The sequence below is a fragment of the Phascolarctos cinereus genome, unplaced genomic scaffold (assembly GCF_003287225.1).
Source record: "Phascolarctos cinereus isolate Bilbo 61053 unplaced genomic scaffold, phaCin_HiC Scaffold_5;HRSCAF=322, whole genome shotgun sequence".
Lineage (NCBI taxonomy): Eukaryota > Metazoa > Chordata > Mammalia > Diprotodontia > Phascolarctidae > Phascolarctos > Phascolarctos cinereus.
In genome coordinates this window covers 59,865,522-59,892,544 of record NW_027555958.1, presented here as the reverse complement: position 1 = coordinate 59,892,544, position 27,023 = coordinate 59,865,522, and the positions used below count along the sequence as shown (strand labels likewise).

Genomic DNA, 27,023 nt, shown 5'->3' with positions numbered 1-27,023 from the left:
GCCAAGGCCTGAAGGAATCCAGAGAAGATAAAAGGTGAAGGTGAAGATGGAGAACATTCCAGGGATGAAGAGCAGTTAGCACAAAAGCACAAAGACTGAAGAGAGAATGCCCTTTGTAAGAAAGGGCAAGTAGGCCAGTGTGGCTGGATTATAGATTGCATGGAAGGAAGTCAAGTGTAAGAAGCCTGGAAAGATAAGAAGGGGCCAAGTTTTGAAGACCTTTAAAAGACAGAGAGCTTTCTGTCTAAACTTAAAGGTAAGAAGGAGCCACCAGATTTTACTAAGTAGGAGATGACACGGTCAGATCTGAAATTTAGGAAAATAACTTTGGCAACTGTGTAGAGGATGGATTGAAAAGGGGAGGAACTTTTTGTTGTTATTTAGTTGTTTTACAGTCAGGTCTGACTCTCTGTGACCCCATATAAGTTTTCTTGGCAAAGATACTGGAGTGGTTTGCCATTTCCTTCTCCAGCTCATTTTACAGATGAAGAAACTGAGGCAAAAAAACAGGATTAAGTGACTTGCCCAGGGTCACACTAGTAAGTGTTTGAGGCCAGATTTGAACTCAGGAAGATGAGTCTTCCTAACTCCAGGCCCATCCCTCTATCCACTGTACCACCTAACTGCCCCTCCTTAAGGAAGGACTTAAGGGAGACCAAGTAGAAAGCTACTGCAATAATCCTAGTGAGAGTGGTAAGGTCTTGAAATAGGGTGGCTGTTGTATGAATGTAGGAAAGGATATGTAAATGCAAGAGATGTGAAGGTAGAAATGACTAGATGTAGTCACAGAATGGATACACAGAATGAAAGTAAACTGAGAATGACAGTGAGGTTGCAAGCCTAGGAAACTTGGAGAACAGTGGTGCCCTCAACAGTAAAAAGGCAAGAGTAAGAAGGGAAAGACAACGACTTCTGCTTGGACATGTTGAATTTCAGATGCCTACCAGACATCTAGTTGGAAATGTACAAAAGGCATATTGGTAATGAAAGACTGGAACTCAGGAGAAAGACCATCTGTATAAAGATGATAACTGAATAATCTTTCTTTAGTCAAACTGTACCCTAGGATCTCACAATGCTTCATGATAATCATTCATTATGAGCACCAAATACTGATAGCAAAACACACAAGCCTAATTAATGGAAATTAATTAGAAAAAATTAACACTACAGCATTAGTCAAATTTCACAATTTAGTAAAGTATATCTTAAAACAGAGAAGTCTCTTCAGATGAAATGTACTCATTATCACAATTGCACAATAAAACAGACATCAAAGTAATTTCCCTTATTAAACGTACACCCTAAGGATTTGATGTATGATTCTATGATGCCATCATCAGGGGGGGAAAGGACCTAACTGTACAAAATTATTCTAGTAGCATTATTCATCATAGCAAAAAAAAATCTATTTGTTATTTTTGTTTTGGAAAGCTTCTGAGAGAGCTGGCTAAAGACCAGCAGGTCAGCAACAGGGGCTACACTCTAACCCTCCTCTCCAGACTTTCTCTATCATGCCAAAGCAGAATCTTCCTTATGGAAATTCACTCCACACCTGAACTTTTCATACTAGAAGTACATATTGTTCCAGTGACTCCTTCCTCTGATGGGCTGGTTTCTCCCAACTCCATTTTAACAAAAGTGCATAAGCCAGCCATGTCTTCATTCTTCTCTAGGCTCCACTCCTGACTCTCTGAATTTACTCTACTATTCCCCCTTACTTTCTCCACCCACCCTTCCCTTTCAGCTTCTTTTCATATTGTCTTCCCCCATCAAAATGTAACCTAAGAACTGTCTGTTTCTATTTTTGCTCCTGGCTCTCAGCAAAGTGCCAGGTACACAGTAAGAATTTACTCAAATTGCACGTCCCGTACATACCTTACGCTCAGTATGTTCAAAACAGAACTCATTATCTTTTCCCCTAAACCTTCTTGCCCTCCTAACCTTCTGTATCAACACCATCTGGGTCCCAGTCCCTCAAGCTCACAACCTAGGAGTAATCATAGACTCCTCACTAAATCTCACAGCACCCACTCTCCTCCCACCCCTTCCAAGCTATTTTCAAGGCCTATTGATTTCACCTCTGCAACATCTCTCAAATATTCCCCTTTCTCTCCTCTGACCCTACCCCTACTCTTGCAGGCCCTCATCACCTCACACCTGGATTACTGCAATAGATGTCAATGAGCCAGCCTGCCTTAAGGCTCTTCTCACCACAATTCATTCAGTCACCAAAGTGCTTTTCCTAAAGCACAGGTCTGACTCTCTGACACTCTCTCTCTCTCTCTCTCTCTCTCTCTCTCTCTCTCTCTCAACTCCAGTGGCTCCTTATTGCCTCTCGGAGCAAGTACAAAACCCTGTGTTTGATATTCAAAGCCCTTCATAACCTACCTCCCTCCTACCTGTGAAGTCTTCTCATATCTTATATCCTACCAGGTACTTTCTGATCTAGTCACACTGGCCTCCTGGCTGTTCCATGGCCTCGGGAATTTTCTCTGGCTTTATTCCATGCCTGGAATGTTTCTCCTCCTCTACTCTAATGACTTTCAGACCTGCACAACTTGGCAGTAGGTAGGGACCAAAATTAAAACAGTCTAAACTTCTTCGGGCATCAGATAGGTTAAACTAGAGACAGACTAATGATGGTTGGTTGATGTGGGTCACATGACCAACAGAAGCGAGTGTGCAGTGGCAACCCTACATTTTTTGCTGGCCTCTGGAAATGGCAGGTAGCAAGGGGCCCATGCGACATATGTTGTACAGGCCTGCTCTAAGTCCTAACTAAAATCCTACCTTCCACTGGAAGCCTTTCCCAGCCCCTCTTAAATCCACTGCCTTTCCTCTGTTAATTACTTCTTATTTATCCTGTATATAACCTGCTTTGTATATTTGCTTACACGTTGTCTCCCCATTAGATTGTAAGTCCCTTGGGGGCAGGGACTATCATATGTCTCTTTTTGTGCTTTAGCACGGTGCCAGGCACATAGCAGGTGCTTGATAAATGTTTACTGATAAATATTTTTACTGATTACTAATGCTTACCAACTGAACCTGAAACAACCCATGTATCCAACAACTAGGGAATGACTAAATAAATAATGGCATAAGAAAATAATAAAATATATTATAAGGAAGGGCAAATATGAATAAAAGCTATATTAAGACTAATATGAAGTAATACACAGTGAAGAAACAGAAACGAAATCCCCAAAACATACCATGACTACAACTATGTAAACAGTAAAATAACAGTAACAAAATCTAGAAAAATATACAAATGAAAGAAATGCATGATTTGGCTGCTCTCTTGTTAAAGTTAATATATGAATTTTTAAAAACTGCAAATAATAGAAGTTTTCAGTTATATATATATATATATATATATATATATATGTGTGTGTGTGTGTGTGTGTGTACATATATATTTTCTTAAATTCTAGTTTGTGTTTTAATGTTTTCTAATCGTTACCAACTTTATAATATGCTTTTTAAAACTCTCATAAAACAACTAAAATCAAGTATTACATACCAGTGTGACCACTCAGAGCATGGAGGCCCTGTCCTCGCTGACAATCTGTTGTATAAATATTACAATCTCCTGCTCCAGCACTTATTAAAATAGCTCCACCACTTTCTGGACCTTCCATAAAAGCCAAATCTCTAATGGTCCCATCATGCATACTGAATTCCAGATCAGGTCCTGAAACAGTAATTTAAAATTTTGAAAAAAGAAAAACATAAGAACTATGGCATAAGGGCAGCATGATATGAGAAAAAGAACACTGATTTTGAAGTCAGATGTTTAAGATTTAACCTCAGCTCTGCTATTACCTGCTTAACCTTATGAAAATCATTTAACTTGTTTTGGGTACCTTTTTCCTCATCTGAGGAGGTTGCACTAAATCTTAGGAACTCAAGGAAGACTGCTGCATATTATTGTGATAACTTGAGATTATGAAATTTTCTTAAATCTGATACATCCCACTACACATAGCTGGGGTTCTCCAAGGTTTGTTTGTTTGTTTGTTTTTCATTTAGAATTAGATTTTACTATCCAATTCATTTCTCTGGATAAATTATAACAATACAAACTTGAGAAATCAAGCCATTAATTTCTTATAATTGTTGAAGAAAAATTATACAATGGCAAAAGATAAATTGTTCATTGGGAAAAAAGACTCAAATTAACAGCACCTTTTGATTTGATCAAACTTTTAAGGCTAGTCCTCATAATCATTTTATAATAGTATTATTGATCCTCTTTCCTCTTCCTTCCCTTTCCCCTCCTTTTTCACCTCACTGGAACTGAAAACTTAAGGCACTGGTGCTACATTCTTAGGTCTCACCCAAAAGAAGAAAAGAAAATAAATATTAATCAGATGTAAACTAATTCCTTATTACTACAATCCTGGATAATTATTTAAAACAATATATCCAGGCTCAAACAGCATCTTGTCAAATTTAAAGTTTATGAATGAAAAAACGTCACTGTTACATGAGCATGACATAAGTTATTAAAATATCAAAACTATGTGTTAAGTTCCTTAATTTCAGTTAAAATAAGCATAAAATGAAGTGTTTTGTCAGAGGCACAATGGAGAAATTAAAAATATACAGACTTACTATAAATTCTTGTGCCCTACCTGTTGCATTACAAGTCTCCGCATTAAAAGGTAGTACTTTGACATATTTGTCATTAGAGCCAGTAGCTAACAATTGCCCACAAGGACTCCACGCCACACAGTAGATTGATCCTTTATGATGCTTATTCCTCTTAAAACGTACCACTGGCTGCTTGGGAGAGCTATATGCACTAGAAAGAGAAAAGTAACTATGATGCAGTAACTATAATATATGCTGTAAACTTTCTCCTTGTTCATAAATTGTTCATAAATTTGTGAAATAATGTTTATTAATACATTAAAATTCATTTATGGTTTAATATTGCTCCTAAATAATGTAAGGATCAGAACAATCCTACCATATCAGACTTGACTTCAGTTGACAATTTTTTTGATATTTCAAAACCTAGGTGACTCTTTAAAGTTTTCTTTCATTCACATCTGGCTTAAAGGCTCACTGAGCAAATATGGTATACTATGAAAAATTACAAAAGTAATAATTAGCATTTACATAGTGCTTTAAGGTTTGTACATCACTTTACCCATGGTCTCATTTGAGCTTCACAACAATCCTGTGAGGTAGGTGCTATTAGTATTCCCATTTTATAGATGAAGACACTGAGACTCAGTTGGGTTAACTGACTTGCTCAGTCACACAGCTAGTAAGCATCTGAGGCAGGATTTGAACTCAGGTCTTACTGACTCTGAGACCAAAACTCTATTTACTATTCCACTTAGCTGCCATCTAGCTAACAAAATATCTCTCCTCTTTTCCATTTTTTAAAATTATTACCACAATAATTTTTAAATGATTAGATTATATGTTTTAAAAAGACAAATGCCAAACAAGATACCACATCTCTTTCATATACTATTTTTTCCCCACAAACATGAAATAAACAATCATTTATGAACTGCAGATGGGCTAAGCAAATTAGATGCCCACACTAAGTCTGGCATCAATATGGTGAGCCCCCAGGAGGTCCCTAAGGAGGGGCAAACCAGGCAGTATATACTCTAATAGAGTAGCAGACCTTAAAATGCAATGCTACATAAATATAAATTATTTTTGTTGTTGTTTAGTTGTTTCAGCGGTGTCCAGCTTTTTGTGACCTTTGGGATTTTCTTGGCAAAGATACTATTTCCTTTTCCATTTCCTTCTCCAGTTCATTTTACAGATGAGGAAACTGAGGCAAACAAGATTAAGTGACTTGCCCAAGGTCACATAGCTAGTGTCTGAGGCTGAATCTGAATTTGAGTCTTCCTGACTCCAGGCCCAGCACTCTACCCACTGTGTGCAATCTATCAGCCCATTACTATTGTTATTGTTATTATTCTGTCTGATATGGTCACTTGAACCCACATGTATTATAAAGGCATAAATGGCATTTTAAAATGGTCACCTAAAATACATCCTTATGATGATTTTTTTTTTACAGAGTTAATCATACACATCTATTTCAGGTGTCTCTAAATAAATTTTTTATTTGCAAAAAACACAAAATAGCTGATTAAAAAAACCAAAGTGGAAGCCTAACAAAGTAAAAGAATGACAATGACAGTTGAGAAGGGCCAATGTGACACCTAAAATATCAAAACAGTGATAAATATCTTTTTGATTGTCATCATTTATACAAACCTAGGATCAATGACTTCTGGATAGGCACATACTCTCAAAGTTTTTGAATTTGAGCCAACAGCATACAGACTACCCACTGGATGAAAAGCCACTGCTCGAACAGCTTGTGTGTCTTCTAAGGTGTTAATACAAACAAACTGCTTCTTTGACTTGTCACCCTGTGGGAGTAATGTTTTAACAATTAAATACATATTCAGTTTTAAATGTATTTCAACTGTATGTTATGGTATGATGCCTATCTTATTATCATAAGGCTCAATTAACTAGTCTCAGATGTTTTCATTGTCTAAGGCTCAAATTTCCCTCATTTTTATACTTTGCTTTTCTTTCCTTACAAGTAAACTAAGCTCAGAAATATTCATGTTTTTTCAAAACATCTTATTTCTTCTTCACGATAACAAGATATAGGAACAAATGTATATCACCAAATTGAGGGTTTTTAAAATTTTTTCAAATCAGGAATAGCAACCTGAGAATATAAGTAAAATTCTACGAAAACTAAAATAGCAGTATTTTTTATTTTTAGAGGTTGGAGGCATAAAGATTGAGGGTTAACATAGATATCTCCAAGTAATTGCAAAATACCTCTCCAAAATTTATTGTGAATATTTTTTATACTTTGAATATTTTTGTTCTTATATTTAAAATTAATTTTTGTGTAATAACTTTTTAGTCCTTTGAATTTTTATGGGATACATATAAAAAACTCATTCATTTACATAATAATTGCCCAAATTTATATACTGCTTTAAGGTTTGCAAAGCACCTCACACACATTATCATATTTGCTCTATTATCTTCTTTGATAATTACAAATTCCTATTGTATTTTCTATCCAACCATGTAAAAAAAGTGATGGCTTGCCACACCAGGTTGATAAAGGGAAAATAGGTAGGAGTGAAACGAATAGTCAGTGAAATAACCACAACACGCTAATAATAATGACTGTCTTTAACAACCAGCAAATTCTTCAAACCAAAAGATTATAAATTAAACAAAGCAGGAACACTGAATTATTAATATTTTTTAAAATGAAAAATTTTAGACATATTACCTCTTCTCCTCTTGACTTTGATAGAGCACCTGAAGAATCTGAAAAATGTGGCTGAATGACACAATGTTCTGTCGAGCTGTTTGAACAGGAATTCAAATTCAGTGTGTTTTGAAAATCAGAACAGAAATAAGATCAATTTATAGTTTTCAATCTCTAATTTTTATTAGATCAGTCAATGCACATTTATTGAGCACACATGTCTACCACTGTTCCAGCTATAGCAGGCCAGAACCTCCTGCTAAATGTTAGCAATGTAATATGGGTTTGAGAACTGACTGGCACACTAAGATTTGTAGTTCAGGGGAAAAGCATTCCCTTTTAGTCCTGAGAGAAATTTGGGACTGCTGTGATTATTAAGTCACAAGGCGGACTTGAGTTACACTTGGGAGCTCTTAAAGGGATATACATAGTCTGTAAGAGACAGACTTGGAGAAAGGATTAGGGGTTCCAAGAACTGAGGAACAGTGAAGAACTGGCTTTCCCAGACCTGCCTGAGACTTGAAGAAGACAAGCTAGAAAAGAATCAGTGGTATGGAGGCAACTGAAAAGAGAAACTGTAAAGAGGACTGAACAAAGAAGGGAACCCTCAAGCCATACAAACATCTTATAAAAGAGGACTCAGGTCAAAACTATAGGTTGATTCATCTCTTCAGGGACTGAGGAAAGTTCTATTTTTTCCCCAACTTCCCCTGCTAATGCCTGTCCAATAATAGATACTATTTACATATACTGCCTGCCTCTTTACCTAAATAGTTCCTGAATTCTGATTTTGCTTCAAACACAGAGTTAGCTAGAGAGAAACAAAGCTTTAAATTAGGACAAAGAGCTCTGCTTGAATGTTGGGAATTTTCTTAATTGGGGGCTTTGATTGAACTAATAACTTTCTGTTTGATATCAACTCCATAAAACCTTTAGGGAACAGGCTACCCAGAACTGAAGGCCATTATACTGCCCTTAGGCTAAAAGTGAGCTAGTCTCAGATGTGTGAACGGAAGTGGAAGGGTAGAGACAGAAGAGGCCCAGGTGCACATCTTCTTCACCCTTTCCAAAAGGGAAACAATCAAGTACTTCCTAGAGTGCTACCTACCAATTTTACAGCAGTATTTCCAGTTGTGAGCAAACTAAATACTTACATTTGGTTCCCACGGACAGGTGACTCTTCAAGAAGAGGAATATGATTTGATCCATGGTTAAGAGGAGTGCTGGTATTCATATTTTGTATATCTGGTGCTACCCTCTGATTAGACTCTGGAGGAGGTGTTACAAAACTAGCTGCAGAAGTGTTGTTAGATCCATTCCCTTTGTTGCCATTACATTGTTTGCCAAGTGTTGATACTTCATTACCAAGACTATCCATACCAATATTCAATTCTCCAAGCTTTTGAATAGATCTGTAAGACAATCATTTCAAAACAAAAAAAACCCAGTCATATTCATCACTTCAAAAAGGAAAAAATCCTTGAAAGGAAAGAGAAAAAATTGTCATAGGTTATCTGTAATAAGTTTACATATTAAAAAATGATAATCATTGACAAAAAGCAATTATTAGCCAATTTACTTAAAACTGGTATCATTATTATTTCTTATGGCATTAGCATCAAAGTAACATCACATTTCTCAAAATGAATGCTATCATAATATTAAAAATTTAACTGTAAAAAAAATTTAACTGTAAAGCAAAACATTTTCCTTCATTTTATCATCACTTTTCTTACATAAAAGTTTGTTACAGAATTTCCCACTTAATATCATGCATAACATTAATGTTAAAAAACAAACAAAAATTAAAGGTTTAATTAAAATCTTATTCTAACACCTGATCATGATGTAGAGGTAATCCTTAGCTCTGGTACAAGACAGCAGATAACAAGATGAGGGCCATAGTACACGGCTAGAAGCTTGGCCTGACAGTCTGGTGCTACTAGTTTGAGACAGTGAGTTGTAAGAATTTTTGCTCAAGGACTCTATCAGGACATCTAAGTCCCAGGGTGAGAGTTCCAAAACTGAGATGATCAAGTCCCCCAAGGTGGCCAGACCTGTACAATAGCAGGTGTGCTGGCCCAGACTGTACTTCTTCAGTTCTCGAAGACTTAATACTCTCGGAATGAAAACTCCCACCCTATGGTCCAGCTATCCTGATTGCTAAGTGAGTATAAGCTGGCCTCGGACCACAAGACCATGATTCCAGCCAGCAAGGGCATTACTGGAAGTCTGACATTGCTGAGACAATTAAGAGATAGTGGCAGTTAATATTACATTTGGTATTAACAATTTTTTATCACAGTCGAGGTAAAATAAGATGTCAATAAAATGAATTAAATAAAATCTATTTTTTTAGAGGGGCATGGAAGGGATTCTAGAGCCAATTCCAATTTACTCACAAAAAACTAAAAAGGAAGAAAATTAAGAAATACAGATTGCAAAAAATAAAGTACACAGAAAAGAAAAAAAAACCCACCCACTTTTTTTCAAAATCTGATCTGAATTCATCTCCTCTTCCTGAATTCTTTGGTGTCTTTTTCACCAAAGTCTTTCACTAAAGCCTGCTTACTCATTTTTTGTTATCATTCAGTCACTTCAGCCATATGCAACTCTTCATGATCCCATTTGGGGCTTTCTTGGCAAAGATATTGGAATAGTTTGCCATTTCCTTCTCCACCTCATTTTATAGATGAGAAACTGAGGCAGAGTTAAGTGACTTGCCCAGGTTCACACAACTAGTAAATGTCTGAGGCCAGATTTTAACTCAGGAAGATGAGTCTTCCTGACTCAGGTCTAACACTCTATCCAATGTGCTACCTAGCTGCCCACTTGTTCACTGGCACAGAATAAATTTTATCTCTTTAAATTAGAATATTCTACAAAGTAGTAAGCACTACACTTCATTACAAGACAGGGTTCTCTTAGATGTGGGAGAGGAAGCCATTAGGAAGTGGCAGTCATGTAAATGAAAAAGAATAACAAAACTTTCTTTAAAAAATAAAGAAAAAGAAGATAAATTGCTACATAGTAGCTAATACTTTCAATTAAGGCAGGTAGTGAAGTGGGAAAATTAGAGATGAGGAATCTGATAATCCACAAACTCTTAAATCAGTTACCCCACTTGGCAGATGTATGGAAGAACATGAACAAAAATAACAGGAGATGAGAAGGCATGAATAGGCTGCAACGTACCTATTATAAGGAATACTCACCTCAATGATATAACAATTGCATGAAATATCAAACTACTAAATAAGAATATATTATCTGGGGGAAAAGATTGTGGAAAAAATCAGCTATGATGTTTGCAAATTTCTAGAACAGCACAAAACTATTAATAGTAACCAACACATTAAATAAAATTAGTTGAATTTCTATAGGCTGAGTTGGAAACAGATGTTATATTGGAAGAATGGAATAATACATGCATATTCTGTTATGAAATAAGCCATAAGACAACAGTTAGTTTCAGTACTGTATATAAAGAGAAGAATAATTAAGAGATAACATCAGCCTAATGGTGCATATCATAGGGTCCCACAGTCCTTGGTCCAGCATTATTTTATCAAGTAGTAAAACAATTAAATTAATTGTTAAAGCATTGTTTATGAATCCTCAAATTCAGTGTCATTGCTACTTCTAAAATGATGAAACTAATTTCAAAATAACTTTGGCAAGACAGAAGTTTATCAAAAACGGTTAATTCAAAAGGGAGAAGAACACTATAGGGACAAAAAATGAATTACACAGCTATAAACCAGGTCATGACTAAAGTAATTAAACACAAGTCACAGAAGCAAGGGATCCAACAGAATGAGTCACAATTTAAGTGAGTCAAAGATAATGTTGATGCTAAAAAAATAAAACAAAAATCTCGTATAGTGAAGCTTTGCTTAATGAGGAATAATTATCTAATTTGTGGATTTTTCATGTCTTTATTTCTTTTCTGCCTCCTGTCCTATGGCTAATTCTACCCTATGGCTACAAAATTCTTCCGTCTAACTAGCCCAACCTTCTGTCCACCCAAATTGTGTTAACTAAAATCACCAGCTGCTCTGGTGAAAACTCCCTTTTCCTGGATATCTCTTCCTTTTACTCAAATCCCTATACCATTTACTGACTGCTTCACATTTCTGAATGTGAAGCTAACTCCTTACTTGGCATCCTCTGACAGAGCCTAGTTAAATGATATCTTCACAAAGGCACAGCCTCTTGCTCGTGGGCCATTAACTACTACCTCCTCCTCCTCCTGGGTTAGGGGTTTGCACAAGGAGCCCCTACTCGGGCAGCAGCACAACCACCAACTTGACTCTTGCTGCTTGTGTCTCTTCTGGGCTCTCTGTCCTGTATCCCTTTGTCTTGTATTACCGTTTTCTTCTGCTGCAGTAGCAGCCTGGGCTCTTACTCCTCATAATCATCTTTTTCCCTTGGTGAATAGGCTCAAGTTTGTAGGGTCTGTGATTTGAGGTTGCATCTTAGAGTCCTTTGCTGTTCAGAATATATTATTCCATTTTTTTCCTACAATTTCTAGTGAGTGCAAAATAGTCTTGGGGGAGGGAGAAAAAGGGGTTTGAATAATAGCTGGAAGTTCAAAATTACTGAGATGGGAATGGTGTAACCAAGAGGAAGTTCTTAATCACTGAAGAACAAGTTCAGGTAGGTTTTCGTTGTCCGTGTAAGTTTTGACTGCAGGATGGAATTCCTTAGGGTCTTAGGCAGCTTCAGGAGAGAAGGAAAGTGACTGGAGCTGAAGGAATGGTGTTAGTAAAAGGTGTTACTCCCCTTCCCCCTGTGCAGGGACCAGGCTACAGACTTGATGGAATATCCTTTGTCCTCTACTCTGAAAGGGTGAAATCTGGTGATGGAATGGAGGTTTTCCTCTTCCCAAGAGAGGCTGGAAACTATGTAGGAGACCTGGCATAATGGAATGATGTTTTCTCTGCTTCCTTCAAGAGCAGCAGACTTGTGTGTGAAGGAAAAGCATTTCTTTTCTTCCTGAGAGAAGCTGGAGACCATACAGGATATCTGGCATGATAGAATGGCAGGAACCAGGAAAATATTCTTCCACTAAACCAGGGCTTCTTAATTTTTTTGTGTGTCATGGACCCCTTTGGCAGTCTGGTAAAGCCTATGGACTCCTCAGTGAGAATAACGCTTTTAATGCATAAAATAAAATACATAGGATTACAAAAAGAAATAAAATATACTGAAGTAAAGTTTTATCAAATTTTTTTCTAAAAAGTTCACAGACCCCCAAGTTAAGAATATATTAAACTAAATTTTAATCAGGCCTTTTAATAAAGCACTGCATCCTTTTTGGACACAGTAAGACATACAAAACATTTAGAAGGTCTGTGGAAGAACAAATAAAATTATTAAAGAATTGGAAAATTTGTTAGATAAGATTAAATTAAAATTAAAAAGAAAAAATTGTTGAGGAATAATATAGCCATTCTAATGTATAAACATGGTTATTCTAAGGATAGCAATATTTTAACTGTTTCTTGCCATAGTTATAAGTCTCTAAGTATAAGCAATGCTGAATATATTTCCCGACAGCATTAAACTAGATTATACTACAAAAGAATTCATAGAATTCAATGAATTGAACTTTATCAATCACTTAATAAAATGCCAATCATGTGTTCAAGGCACTGTGCTAGGCACTGGGGATACAAAGACAAAAAAGCCCTACATTCAAAGAAATTACATTCTATTAGGGATTGGGGGTACGAGGGGTCAGATGGCAAAAAACACATAACGACATGTATAGAGATTAATAGAAACAAGGCAACTGAAGGAAAGGAAAAAGCACTAGTAACTGATTTTTGTCCCTGATGATATTTTAAAAGAAGGCTAAATGGGTTTTGAATGATTTAGCTAAAGGGAGGGATCAGAGTAGATGACTCTGTAAAATTCTGTAAGATATTTGGTTCTATGGTTACCTAGCTTGATAGGTAGGTACCGTTTAAAGAAGGTGAAAAGTACTCATAGCTAGTGATAATTGTTAATTACTCCCCAGGTCAGAAAAGAGTACCAAGTCATCTTCTAGCCACTGGTTATCCTGACTTGGGAAAGCTTCCAGAGTGTTAGTGCTTAAGGTGATTTAGCCAGAGGCAGAAGCCTGGTGAAATTGTGGAAGTGTAGAAAAAGTGGATAGGAGGGCAAAATAGAGGATGATGTACTCCACTGATACACCAAGCCCTAAGGCTCATTGGGTTTTAAATCCCGATACCCTCCCATGAAACAATATAGGCACCCAAGGACAGTAGTGACAAAGCCCTGAAAGATGTGATTCTGAATGGCACAGTCCTGAGCCATAATCTTCACTATTAGAAAAGAGTGTGCCTGGATAAAGAGACAAGAGGAATAGGAGCTTGGTGAGTGTGAGCAAATCTGTAACATAAGGATCTTTAAGACACAAGAAATTATTGGAAGCAAGATATAAGAACCTCAAAATTTTTAACTATATTAATAAAAGTCATTACACACTTTTACTTTGTAAAAAATCAGTTAACTTTTTTAAAATGGAAAGAACTGTCCAAAAAACCAACCTATTAAGGAACTGCTCAGTGAGATTCTGTTGCTGATCAGAACCATCTTCCTGATTTACACCTCCTTCAAGTAGCATTTGCTGGTAAATTTGTCGTTGCTGTTCCTTCTGTTCTAAATGCTGCTGATAGCGCAATCTCTGCCTATAATATTCTTGAAACTGTTCCGTTGAATCACGAAGCTTAAAAAAATTAGGATATCATATTAAAATTAATACATTTTAAAAGACTATGACATATACCTAATAAAACTACTAGTAATAACTTAAGTATAATAAATATTACAATAAATTTACTATTAAATTTACTGATTTAATATGTTTAGTTGTCAAACATATTAAATATTGACTATATTGTTCTATACAGAATATCAGCATACCAGTAAGGCCAAGAGTATGGCTCAATATTCAAGTAGGCCAATTAGCTTTGGTCTACTCCTAGGTCACAGACTAAACCCCCAACCCCAATTAACCATCTAAAATATATATATATATATAAGCTCATGGTCATAAGAGAGATCTAACAAGAAAATCCAGATGGCTCAAACTGATAGAAAAAGCAATTATAAGCTTATCTTTTACTGATTATGATTTACAAGCTTAATTTTTTATACAAAGGATATTACTATTTCACAAAATGTTTCGATAGTCTTCAACATGCTTAATTTAAGCATTAAAATTCCTTAGTTATTCCAGACAGCAAACCTTGCAAAACTTCACCCCTAAGAAGTATTTTAGTATGGTTTCAAATGACTTCTAAAAACAAAAAGAAAAAAAAGTTAAACTATTTCAGTCTTTCTATTGGCAACAATGTTATACAACATCTAGCAGAAAGGTACTGAATGTGGATTAATATTTACTAGACTCTATTGTTGGCAACAAAAGATTCTATTACCAAGATGGGTTCTGTTCTACGGTCATAACAGGCCTACCCTGCTCTGGGATGGCTATATACCAGTTAACAGGTCAGGTGCACTGCAGGCATCTCAAAACAAAATGATCAGCTCTAGGGCTGGCCAAGGTAGAACTTCTAAGAGTTCTCTTCTAAGAGAACTTCTATATGTATACACACACACACACATATTTCTCACACACATATATGTGTGTATATTAAATGGGGAAGGGGAGACAAGAGAGAGAGGGAAAGAGAGAGAGCAAGAAAGAAAGAGAGAGAGAGAGAGACAGAGACAGAGAGATACTATTCTCAAATAGCATTCTCAAAAGTCAATAGGAAAAAAGACCACGACCTAATTGTTGACCTGCTAAAAACACAAGTGAGTTTATTAGACTTAGACATCTCCTACTGAGAAAAATCACTTGGAATGAGTTAGGTAAATGATGAAGTGTTTATTTCCAACAATATCTCATTACCAATAGTACATTAAATGGTTTCTTCCTCCAATTAATCAATAACAGCAATATTTATGAGAGCAACTGTAATACAACAGTATCATCAGTTTAAATAATAGGAAATTTCACTGACACCATGTAATGTTTCAACTCAATTTTAATTTCATGACCTTTTTTAATAGCTCTATATAAAATAAAATTTAAACCCCACTTTAAAAACTGCATAGTTTTCCTTCAGGATTCTAAGAAAGGTCAAGAAAAAATAACCTAGCAACCTTTAAAGCTCAAATTCAAGTACAATTCTATATTAAAAGTATAAATAGTAGCTTTCTCTTTAAAGCCAGTTAGTAAAAGATTACAAGATATAACTGAAAACCCAAGCCTACATTTGATCTATTTTTAGAACTCTTGGTTTGGAAATACATAGACCTAGTAGGAAACATAAGTAATTACACACTGACAAATCTACATTGCCCAATCATTCGTGATAAAGTTTTGGGTTTTTTTTTTTATAAAAACCCTACATTCATTGGCGAAGGAAAAAAATGAGGCATTTACAAGAAAAAGCTAACTGTACTTCCCCAAAGGAGCACCAGAATAATATAGTTAAATTCCAAATCAACAAGTCCTGGTTCATATTTAAATGACATCATGTGATACTGATGTTACCTCATTTTTTTCTTGCTTGGCTGGCACAGGATTTTGTGTTCCATTTACTGGCTCTTTTTCTGAAGGTGAACCCTGCTCTAAGTTTTCACTGCTCACAGGATGCTGGGCTTCTGAAGGAGTATCACTTCTTTCCATAAAGTACAAAAGGAACAAAAATGATGAAATTAGTGTAGGCAAACAGATGTGGGGATAGATATATTGTAATAAGAAACAACAGAAGATCTATGAAGAAAATCTTCTCATATAAGACAAATGTAACAAGAAAATTTACTGAAAATTGATGTATTCATGAAAAATCAAAGTACTACATTAGGAAACCCTCCAAACCCTACAGCTTAGTATGGTGAAAAGATCACTGGACTAAGTTTCCAGCCTTTTAATTAGCTATGTGACTTCTGACGAGTCACTTAACATCTATGCGCTCCAAGTTTTCTCATTCAGTAAGGCAGCTTAACTAAATGACTGATTTCTAAGGTCCATTCCTGCTTTAAATTTATATAATTCTTCATCTCCCTACATTTTCCTGAAAAACTTTCTTCAATTTCTCTGTATTAACTTTCCATTTTTGAATACGCTTCCCTTAGAATCTGCTTGAGATGTATTTGTCTGGTTATTTCTAACATTCTTCAGAAATGTGGGCAATTCTCATCAATTCTTATTCTCTTACCTCTACAAGGATTAGCCTAAATGGAGACAAACCAAGACCCTGAACCAAGAACCTTAGGAACAACTTTACCCCCAAACCACCAGAGCTTCTTTTTTTTGGGTGGTGGGTGCTAGGCAATAGGGTTAAGTGACTTGCCCAGGGTCACACAGCTAATAAGTGTCAAGTGTCTGAGGCCGAATTTGAACTCAGGTCCTCCTGATTTCAGGGCCAGTGCTCTATCCACTACGCCACCTAGGTGCCCCTCCATCAGAGCTTCTTAAAGCCCAGTTCCTACAACCATGATCAAGGGGAGAAATTTAAGAAAAGGGCTGCTTCCTCACTACCACCAGCAACAACTGTTGACCAACTGCTACCAACACACAGGTATGTAAAAAGAACGGTGGGCAGCACACCTCCAGACTAGTGGTATCAAACTCAAACAGAAAAGGATCCCTGCAGACCACATACTGACTAAGAAAACCACAAACTAACATTCTCAATGTTTTACTGTATTTTTATTTATTCTGTTAAACATTTCCCAGTTACATTTTAATCTAATTTGGGCTGATGCAGCACAGTGACCATGAGTTTGACATTTCTAGCCCAGACCATTGATCCTGCTTCCAGCCTAGCCCTCATAGCTACCATTACAGAGAAGCAACTCCTATGGAGAACAGACCAGCCTTCCTAACCAACTTCCACTGACAGGGCAGACAAGCCTGCCTAGCTGAAGAAGCAAGACACCCTAAAGGAAAAACAAGAGGCAGCATGAGTCAGGTAAGTCACACTACCATCAGCACCATAAAAACTCTCTCTCCTCTGACCCCAATGATGGAGGCAGCCAAGAACCCTAAACTCAAGAGCTTTCAGAATAGCAATGCTTCCAGCCTAGAGCCCACAGTGATCATCTTGGAATGCAACTCCACGGAGATAGAGGCTGGTAACTGCACCTGAGGGTGCTACAGCCTTAGCTTCTGAAGACCCAGAAAAGAAAGTTCCTGCCTCCAAAGTCCTTGGCATGGTTCAGTGGCTCAACATCAGAAACTGCTATGATTTTATCAGTACAAATGACATTAAAGAAGAAGCATTACCACCCACTTTACTGCTATTCTATTCCCCTAAGGATCACATGACCTTTTCCATCTGATTTGCAGCTGAAACTTTTTTTTCTTTTCTTTTTTAGGCAATTGGGGTTAAGTAACTTGCCCAGGGTCACACATCTAGTAAGTGTCAAGTGTTTGGTCTGAGGTCGGAACTGAACTCAGGCACTCCTGACTTCAGGGCTGGTGCTCTATTCACTGCACAGTTGTTGTTTTTTTTTAATGGTGGCAAAGAACTGGGAACTGGGCGGGGGGGGGGCGGGAAACTCCATCAACAGAGGAATGGATGAATAAATAATATATGTATATGAATGTGACAGAATACTATGGTGCAATAAGAAATAATGAAGGGGATAGTTTCGCAGAAACTTGGGAAGGGCTGTAAGAACTGAACCAGGAGAATAATTTATACAATAACAACAATTTTGTAAGACAAACAACTCTGAAATACTTAGGAACTTTGATCACAATTACCAACCACAATTTCAGAAGACTTATGATTAAACACACTACCCAGATCCTAATTAAAGAGGTGATAGATTCAAGAGTGCACACTGAGACATTTTTTTTGATGTGGGGAGGGCAGGGTGTGGAACATAGCGTTGCTGTTTTGCTTAACTATTCATGTTTTTAACAGGGTTTTTTTTTTCTTGCTTCCTCAATGAGGGGGGGAGAAAGGAAAAAGTGGGAGGGAGAGAAATCATATCTTCATGAAAATAAAATACAATTTAATTTTTCAAAAGATGACTATAAGGTTGACTCTGCACAAACATCAATTGTTTTCTACCAACCCTATAGCAATTTTTATAAATGGTACTTACCGTTCAGGTGATTCTTCATAAATACTATGACACTCTGTATTTTCAAGCATGAGACTTCTACTAAGGTTTTGTACCCCTGGATAATGGAAATTAGCAAAGGAGTGTGACATTGGAGAAGTTTTGTTTCCAAGATCTGAGATTCGTTTATCATGATTAGTTAGACCACAAGTTAACCCATCTAAAGCAGGATTCAGAGAGCGTGTCATGTAAGCATCAGCTGACTGAGGCCTTCTCATTGGGGATGAAGGATAAGGGGAAAGTTTGCTGATAAGAGGAGTAAGAAGATCAGCATATGCCGCTTTTGTAGGTTTCAAAAGTTTGTCAACATGAATATTCAGCATCTTTTGTTCAAAAGCACAAGAGAAGACAGTAGGTGGAAGATTTTGAAGCCATGACAATAAACTCAAGTCCAAATCATCACAACCATTACCACATAAAAGGTCAATGCCAAGAAGTACTTCACTTTCTGTGATTTCTTCTCCAGTTGCTTTACTCTGACAAAATTCGACACAACATTCATAAAGTAGTCCCTTCATTACAAGCTGAAATAAACGATTATTACTTGCTTTAAAACCAGCTTCACTTAGCTTCCTGTCAGCAGGGATGAACTCTGCTACCATAACACAAGCCTCTTCGAAACAGTGAACTCGTGCAGTGCTGGGGTTCCAGTCCTTGAATTCTGCATGATTAGTCAGGCGAGGCAAAGTAAGTAACAGACAGAGTTTGCTATAGTCATCTTTAGAAGGGCAGTACTCTTCTAATGCATGGAGGCATTGCACAGCTTCTTGCATGGTAAATTCCAACTGTAAAGAAAAAAATACTAAAATTGACCATTCTTACAAAGGATACTACTATGGGATCACAAACACAGGACAGAATTTCTTTTTCAAATACAAGATTTTGTCAAACTTGACTTTATAGTCTTTTAACTACAAAGGTACACAAGATATCATCGTATTATATGAAAAATATAAATCTTCATATGAGCAGCTAAACTCCACTCCCCCTACCTCCCTGATCAAAATTTTCAATATAAGCCTCCTGAAATAACAATCTTTGTGGAAGTTAGTACATATTAAACTCTAAACTACAGGAAAGAATAAAGCCACTCAGTAGGATTGACAGGCATATTAAAATACCTGAGCAAATTCAGGGCTCTGTGTGTATGTGTATCAGAACTTGAAGATTTTTGATTATTTGTAGGATCTTGAAGTTGCCAAATCTTGAAAAATGAAAGCTGAATTACCAGGAATTCTAGCAGGATGACTGCAGTAGGATAGATCTCATTAGTGAAAGATGGAGCCTTTGAAACTGAGAGAGTTAATAATGAGGCTGTTTTGGCTAGCTGATAAAAAGCGTTAGTTTTTTGGTTCTACATCTTGCAAGAAGGCAGTAATTGTTCTTATCCAGAGCTATTTGAGTAAATGAACACTTAGATGATGCAGAGTGAAAGGCAGTATAACAATTTATACTATAATGACATTGTAAAAAGATTTAACTCTGATCAGCTCAGCGTTCAACCATGATTACAAAAGGATTGTGATGAAGCTTCTCATCTCCTGACAGAAAGGTCAGAGATTAAATATGTAGAATAAGACAAAATTTTGGCCATGAGCAATATATGTTGGTCAATGTAGGAATTTGTTTTATTTACTATATACTTTTGTTACAAGGATTTTGTCTTTTTCTTTCTGTCTTTTTTCAGTGGGGTGGGAAGTGGCAGTGAGAGAAAGTAAGTTGCTTGTTAATTAAAATATAATTGAAAAATAAAAAATGAATTTGATAAAATTAAATATGTCATATATAACAAAAAAAGAAAAGTGAAAGTTGAAGAATGACAAATCTGAAGTAGTACAAAGCTAAATGCTTACTTGGGCTTACTATTCAACTAATTATATTACTTAAATCAGACCAGATGGCCATTCAGGTACTTGTATCTATTTCCTATCACCTGATAATGGAGTTGTGAGATACATGGGTAGCCCATTCACATAAAGGGTATAAACCTACAGAGGGACTCCACACCCTCTATGTGAGACTCCAGATTGTGGCCCTAGGGTAATCTGGTGGGGAGCCAAAGAAAGCAAACCCAGAGACCCTCTTTTGACTAGGTATTGCATAAAGAAGGACAGGAAAATCTAGAGAGGATAAGATAATGGTTAGACAAATGAATGAATGACTCTTTAAAGAAGCATTTATTAAGTCCTTACTATACACTAAGACTGCTGAGCACTAGGGATACAAATAGAAAAAGTGAGAAAACCCCTGACATCAAGGAACTTATATTCTAATGGGGAGAAAACATAAACAACTATGCACATACAAGATCTATAATGGTGTAAAAGGGAGACAGTCTCAGAGAGAAGGCTCTGGTGGGGGGGATTGACGGGAGCATATAGAAAGGCCTCTTGCAAAAGTTGAGATTTCAGCTGAGTCTTGAAGGAAACCAGGAAATCAAAGATGCAAAGGAAAGGAAGAAAAGGGTTCTAGGCATGAAGAGCAAGCCAGTGATCAAGGCTGGGAATCTGGAAATGGAGTGTCCTATACAAGGAAAGGCAAGAAGTCAGTTTTGCTAAATCACTGAGTATGTATAGAGAAGTAAAATGTAAGAAGACTAAAAAGATAGAAAGGAATCAGGTTGTGAAGGGTTTTAAAACCCAAAAAGAGGATTTTATACTTGATCCTGGAGGTTACAGGAACCACTGGAATTTACTAAGTGAGGGCAAGTGAAGATGACATGATAAGACCTATACTTTAGGAAAATCATTTTGGCAGCTAAGTGGAGAATGAAATAGAATGATGACAGAATTAAGGCAGGGAAAGCAACCAAGTAATTTTAACAATCCAGGTTTGAGCCTGAACCTGCATGTTAGCTGATAAGGAATGGATGGTTTGTTCCTCATCAGCAGCTACGTAAGTAGAGAGAAGGGATTTATAGGAGAGATGTTATGAAACTATAAGACTTGGCAACTGATTGGATTTCTGGGGTGAATACAAGTAAAGAGTACAGGATGAAACCTACTTTGGGAGCCTGGGTGACTAGGAAGATGGTAGTACCTTTAACAATAGGAAAGTTTAGAAAAGGGAGGATTTGGGGGAGGAAGATACTATGATCTGTGGTGCACATGCTATTCTATCTTGGAGGTTCTGACTCAAACCACCATTTCACAAGAAACTGAAAAATATAGACTATACTTTCATAATTTGTTTATGAAATAACATGTGATTTGGAAGAACACAACACCACTTTACAGGCTATTTTTAAACAAGGTGTCTTGTCCATACATTAAAATCATTTCAGATTCCTTAAAAGATGTAACAAATAACTGTGTTTTTAACCCTCCAACAATAAACATCAAACAAAAAGCATAAAGCAGGAAGATATATATATATATATATAACAAAAATGCCTATAATTGTGATGGGGGAGATCCTGCATGGAGTCCAAGTTGAAAGAGATTCCCTGTGGCTAGTCCTGATACTCCTACTTACAGATGAAATTGTGATGATTGCATCAAATCCCAAAATACTACAGAAACTCTTGGAAAAAATAATCACTCAAAAGAGTCTGACCTGATCAGCAGACACTCTGGAAAGACCAAAAAGATAAAACTGTCTACGGCCCAGATTACAAATAAGCATTTGAATGGGCAACCTAGAGAGACTGTCCATCAGTAGATGCATATGTACATATGTATGTATGTATGTACATATATGTGTTGAGAGAAATTATTATTTCACTCTGGAATTAATAACTAATTACTGTATTTGGACCAAGGTTTTTCCCCTTTTCTGCTCCCTCATCCAGAAATCAAGAAGTATGAGAAATCTTTTTAAAACACCCAGCCAGGATGAAAGAGATCTAATCAAAGACAGTAAAAGAAATTCTAAGTATAGGCTAATGGATGGATTCCTCCTCATTTCGTTTACTCAGACAGGTCTGGGAAAATGTGGATTCTTCCTCTGGTCAGGCAGGTGATATGGAAACTGCCATCTCTTTGACTAAGATTTGAGTGACTCAAGTCACGTACCCCAAGGCCCTCATTGTAATATAGGCCATCCTCTCATTGTAATATTCATTATCTTATTAATTGTTAACTCATCAGAGTTGCTTATCACCCTCAGGAACAATTACTCTTCAAAAGGCATATTAACTGTGAGCCCATCGTCATAAGGGGTCTTTGGTCTAAGAGGAATGGCCAAATGAACACCCTCTTATTAAAATGGCATTATTAATAAAATTATTAAATTACCCAGAAATTATGTCTCTCAGAACTTTTTTAAATACCACAGAGTGTATATCTAGTGCAAATAATACATATTAGGTCTGGAGCTAACCAGGAGGAAGACAGACCGAACTGTCTTTGGGATACTACAAAACTCCTTTAAGGCTCCAAGCTTGTCATAAAAGCAAAAGCCTATCTTTTTATATCAATAGTCTATCACATGTTGCCATACCACAGCATAACATGAACTACAACTGTCTCTAGAAAATTAAAAACAAGTATCATACAGAGGATAATGGAAAGTCAAATGGTGGGTGTGAGCAAGTTGCAACATACAATTTGTGGGAAACACTGAAAAACATCAGGATTAAAAGACAGCATCACAGGAAGAGATGATGGCCTGGTCACATTGTGAGGGTGAGGAATGATTGGCAGAGTAATCCAATGATACTACCCTTGTGATGTCAGGAAAAATTGAGGAAGATCTGTAATATGTTGAAAGAACCCCCTGGTTCAAATGCATTGAAATCTGCATAGTTGGAGGGAACTTTCAAAATGATGAAATCACAGATCCACTTGAGTATATAGCCTACTATCTACTCTGGCCTTACATCAAAATTGAATTAGACATCCATTCAGATCCTCATAAAGATTTTCTTTTTCTGTTCTTGAAGGAAGAACACAACATTAGAGAGACTTTAGAACCCACCTAAGTTCAGTCCCCTCATTTAACAGCTAAGGAAATTAGGGACTAAAGAGGTAAATAAATGGCTTACTCAAGATCACACAGTTTAATCAATGACAAAGTCAAGACTAGAACCCATATCTCATGACTCCCAGAGTCCAGTGCTCTTTTCACTATACCACAGGATATAATCACTCTATTTACAAGTCTTCCTTTTTTCTGCTTAAGTCATCCAAATCACCTATGTGACTTGTTATGTATTTTAAACCTTTAAAAAAGCAACCTTCAGTAATGGACTGACAGTCTACTAAAGTAGCCTAATCATGGCACAGAAGTGCCTTTGGGTTCTCAATGGCATACTACAAAAGAATGAACTCTGGAAGGCCATACCAAGATAGAAAGCCTCCAGGTACAGGCCTGGCAACCAACTCTATGGCTACTGACCAAGGGATCAGCCTTGCCACCTTGAGAAAGACTAATCACCAAGTTGACTTCAGAATGATAAATCTTCCACCTTCAGAGATTCACAAGGGACACTAAGTCATAGATCAGCCATGATTTACAGCAGAAGAGTGAATACCTATAAAGATGAAATCGTTGATCCTCAAACTAAAAATAGCATTCAGTAAAGAAGCTATGTCAAGGACTGAGATAGGGGAGGACTCCATGAAGAAAGAAAAGTCATCAGGGTCTTGCAGTACTATGGCTGAGAACTGTTTTGAAAGCACACAACCCCTACATGTGTGCCTTACCACCACTGTACTCTGTGCCTACTCTTCTCACACATGTTGTGTGTATTTTTTGGAGACTGTGATCCTAGTATATGGGGTAGCTGTTATTTTTACTATATCATCCTAATAAAAGCCTTTGCTAAGAGCTAAATGTTTAGCAGCATCCCTGATAAGGAGAAGTATACCAATGGGGATTTGAGGGCAACAGGAAAGGAATGGATATCCAAAGGGGTACCCTCCTTACTTAAAACTTAAGTCGAAGATAACCTCTCTGTGAACCAACCTACCAGTGAAACTGCAAGATGACAGAATATCCCAGGTGGATTACACACAGCACAAAAGTACACCTGATTATAGGGGCAAAACTCTCTCCACTAAAATCCTACTGCAATGTCTCATTTTGGGTTCTTGAAAGCTATTAAAGCAAGAACAGATTAAGTTGAGAAAACAGGATAAAAGTTAGAAGAGAAGGGAGAGCAGAAGGTTAAAGAGGATGTGTTTGCACATGTGAAAAAGATTACCTGAGATAGAATTAACTAAGTTGATAATGGTTAGAACATGGTTTATGTATGACGGCCTTATTCAGGAAGAAAGAAAGTGGCTGGGGGAAAGACATTAAGTCTCTGTGAATGTTTTCAGAGGAAAGCAGCAAGAAGAAGTAATGTTCATAGGTACAGTATGTTCATAAACTGTGTATCAGTACTCAGGGAATACCTGTATTTACACAAAGTCATGCTCAACCCTTTCAATGCCTAGGCACCAAATCTTTCCCAAATTAATGTTGCTATCAATTATGAAGGCTCTGGATGACAGACATTGCAGGGTTGAAACAAATAAATCTGCAAGGCAGACAATCGGGAATTAAAAAAAGGTCACCTATGATTATCATACTTTCAATTTTTGGAACATCTCTTATTTAAACATCTGTTCATGTTTTAACTACTTGTTTATATTCACTTAAATGTAGTATTAGTCCAATGGAAACATTAAAGGAAAAAAGTCTGAAGTTATCTCCTTGTGCAATAGAGCTGGTAAGGCTGTACTATTAGCCAAATCTTTAAAAAAAAACAAAACCACACAGGTTCTCTGCTAATCTCTAAAAAAAAGATATAAAACAAACTTAGAGAAAAGAGAAAGTTTAATCTATTTAGTTTGAAGGTGATGCTAATTCATTTTTAATACAGAATAAAAGAAGGGAAAGATAGAAACCATATAATAGAGTTCCTCTTGAGTTGGGTTCAAACAAGATAAGAAATTAACAAATTAAATTCTATGATTCAAAAACAAACTATATTCAAATTAAGGGGGAAAATACATTCCAAAATTATGTTTTTTAAATTATTTGCTATTTTGGATTATCGATGACATTATTTCCCCCACTGGCACAGATAGTGAAAGTGTGATTTTACTTTATATTCATTCTTCAGTCTATAAACATTTCTTGATCACTTATTATGTTCAAGGAATTGTATGAGCAGATAAAGGGAATACAAAGGGACATAAAATACAATCTTACAAGCTTACAGTATAATAAGAGAGATAAGTAATATACAAATGATTACAAGTTAATATATTGATTGCCATATGAGTAGGATTCCTTTTCTTTAATTTAATATTGCCATGACTTTTTTCAAAATACGATTACACAAAAGACCTTTAAAGTTTTTGAGACAAACTCTTAAAGAATTTAATATACTGTAACATACATCATACAAAGAGTATTGAGAATGTAATGGAGCCAGAATAAGAATATATTTGCATTAAATGTCTATGATAAAAATCTGACATCCAAAATCTAAAGGGAGCTAACACAAATAGTCAAAGTTTTTAAAGGAATACTTTTTGAAAGCAACATAAACACACTGGAAAAAGTGTTCAATATCAATAACCAACAGAAAAACGTAAATGAACACAGCTCAGTTATTGTCCTATACTCATCAATTGGAAGAGGATAAAAGATAAAAATTTTGAGTCACTTATTCTACTATTATGTTTATATCCTAAAGAAATTTTCAAAAGCAGAAAATTACTATCTGTTTTTTAAAAGTTCATAGCTGCACAATTTGTAATAGTAATAGACTATAATGCAATATTATTACAGTTATGGAACAATGACTAAAAAGAATTCTAAGAAATGTTCAAAGACATGAAGCAATGCAGAGTAAAGAAAGAATATACATGCTGACTACAACTGTCAATGGAGACAAAATTTAGATATTATCTTGATAAGGTTAAAGGACATAGCCTCTCTTTCTTCTAAAATTAAACAGCTAGATATGAAACTATTTGTAATTCTCTTTTGTGTTGCTCAAATGTTTTCAAGGACTATACTTTTTATTTTAAGATAAATTTATTAATCAAAATATCATTAAAACAATGAAACTTCTATAAAATATAAAATCTTCTATGGGTAGAATTTTCATATGGCAAGATGGAGGACAGTATAACAGTTGGTGAAAATTAGGCAGGGCATAAGACATGTTTGAGAAAAAATGGGAAGGGAAATTTAGCTGAAGTAAATATTTCATGCAGGAAAGTAGTAAGAGATACATATGTTAAAAGTAAGTAGGGGTCATATTATAGCAGACCTTGAATGTCAGATTAATAATAACGATAGCTAATAACAGCTAGCATTTATATACTGTTGTAAGGTTCACAAGGCACTGTACCAATGTAATCTCATTTGATCCTCACAACAAACCTAAGAAGTAGGTGCTATTATTATCCCCACTTTACAGATGAGGAAACTGAGGCAGACAGCGTTTAGCTGATATGCCCAGTGTCATACAGTGCTCATAACAAGTTTCTAGGGCTAAATTTGAACCCAGGTCTTCCTGAATCCAAGTTCAAAGCCACATCCATTGCACCACTTAGCTGCCTCTTTGAGAAGATTAAGAAATTTGGATTCTGTCCTATAGGGAAAGGAAAACAACTAAAGTCTTTTTAGT

At 36.2% G+C, this 27,023-nt stretch overlaps 1 protein-coding gene across 2 annotated transcripts in view; it reads right to left on the bottom strand.

Moving 5' to 3' along the window:
- The window catches only part of WDR47 (WD repeat domain 47), a 75,137-nt gene that overhangs the window by 17,245 nt on the left and 30,869 nt on the right, over window positions 1-27,023 (bottom strand). Inside the window, exons 5-12 of one of the 2 annotated variants that reach the window (XM_021000540.2) lie at window positions 18,434-19,236; window positions 15,867-15,993; window positions 13,852-14,030; window positions 8,449-8,706; window positions 7,316-7,391; window positions 6,262-6,419; window positions 4,644-4,813; window positions 3,530-3,700 (exon numbers count right to left, since the gene is read on the bottom strand). In XM_021000540.2, the coding sequence (XP_020856199.1) occupies window positions 3,530-3,700; window positions 4,644-4,813; window positions 6,262-6,419; window positions 7,316-7,391; window positions 8,449-8,706; window positions 13,852-14,030; window positions 15,867-15,993; window positions 18,434-19,236 (1,942 nt within the window). The remainder of the gene's footprint in view (window positions 1-3,529; window positions 3,701-4,643; window positions 4,814-6,261; window positions 6,420-7,315; window positions 7,392-8,448; window positions 8,707-13,851; window positions 14,031-15,866; window positions 15,994-18,433; window positions 19,237-27,023) is intronic. The other variant, XM_021000543.2, reaches the window with a different exon arrangement.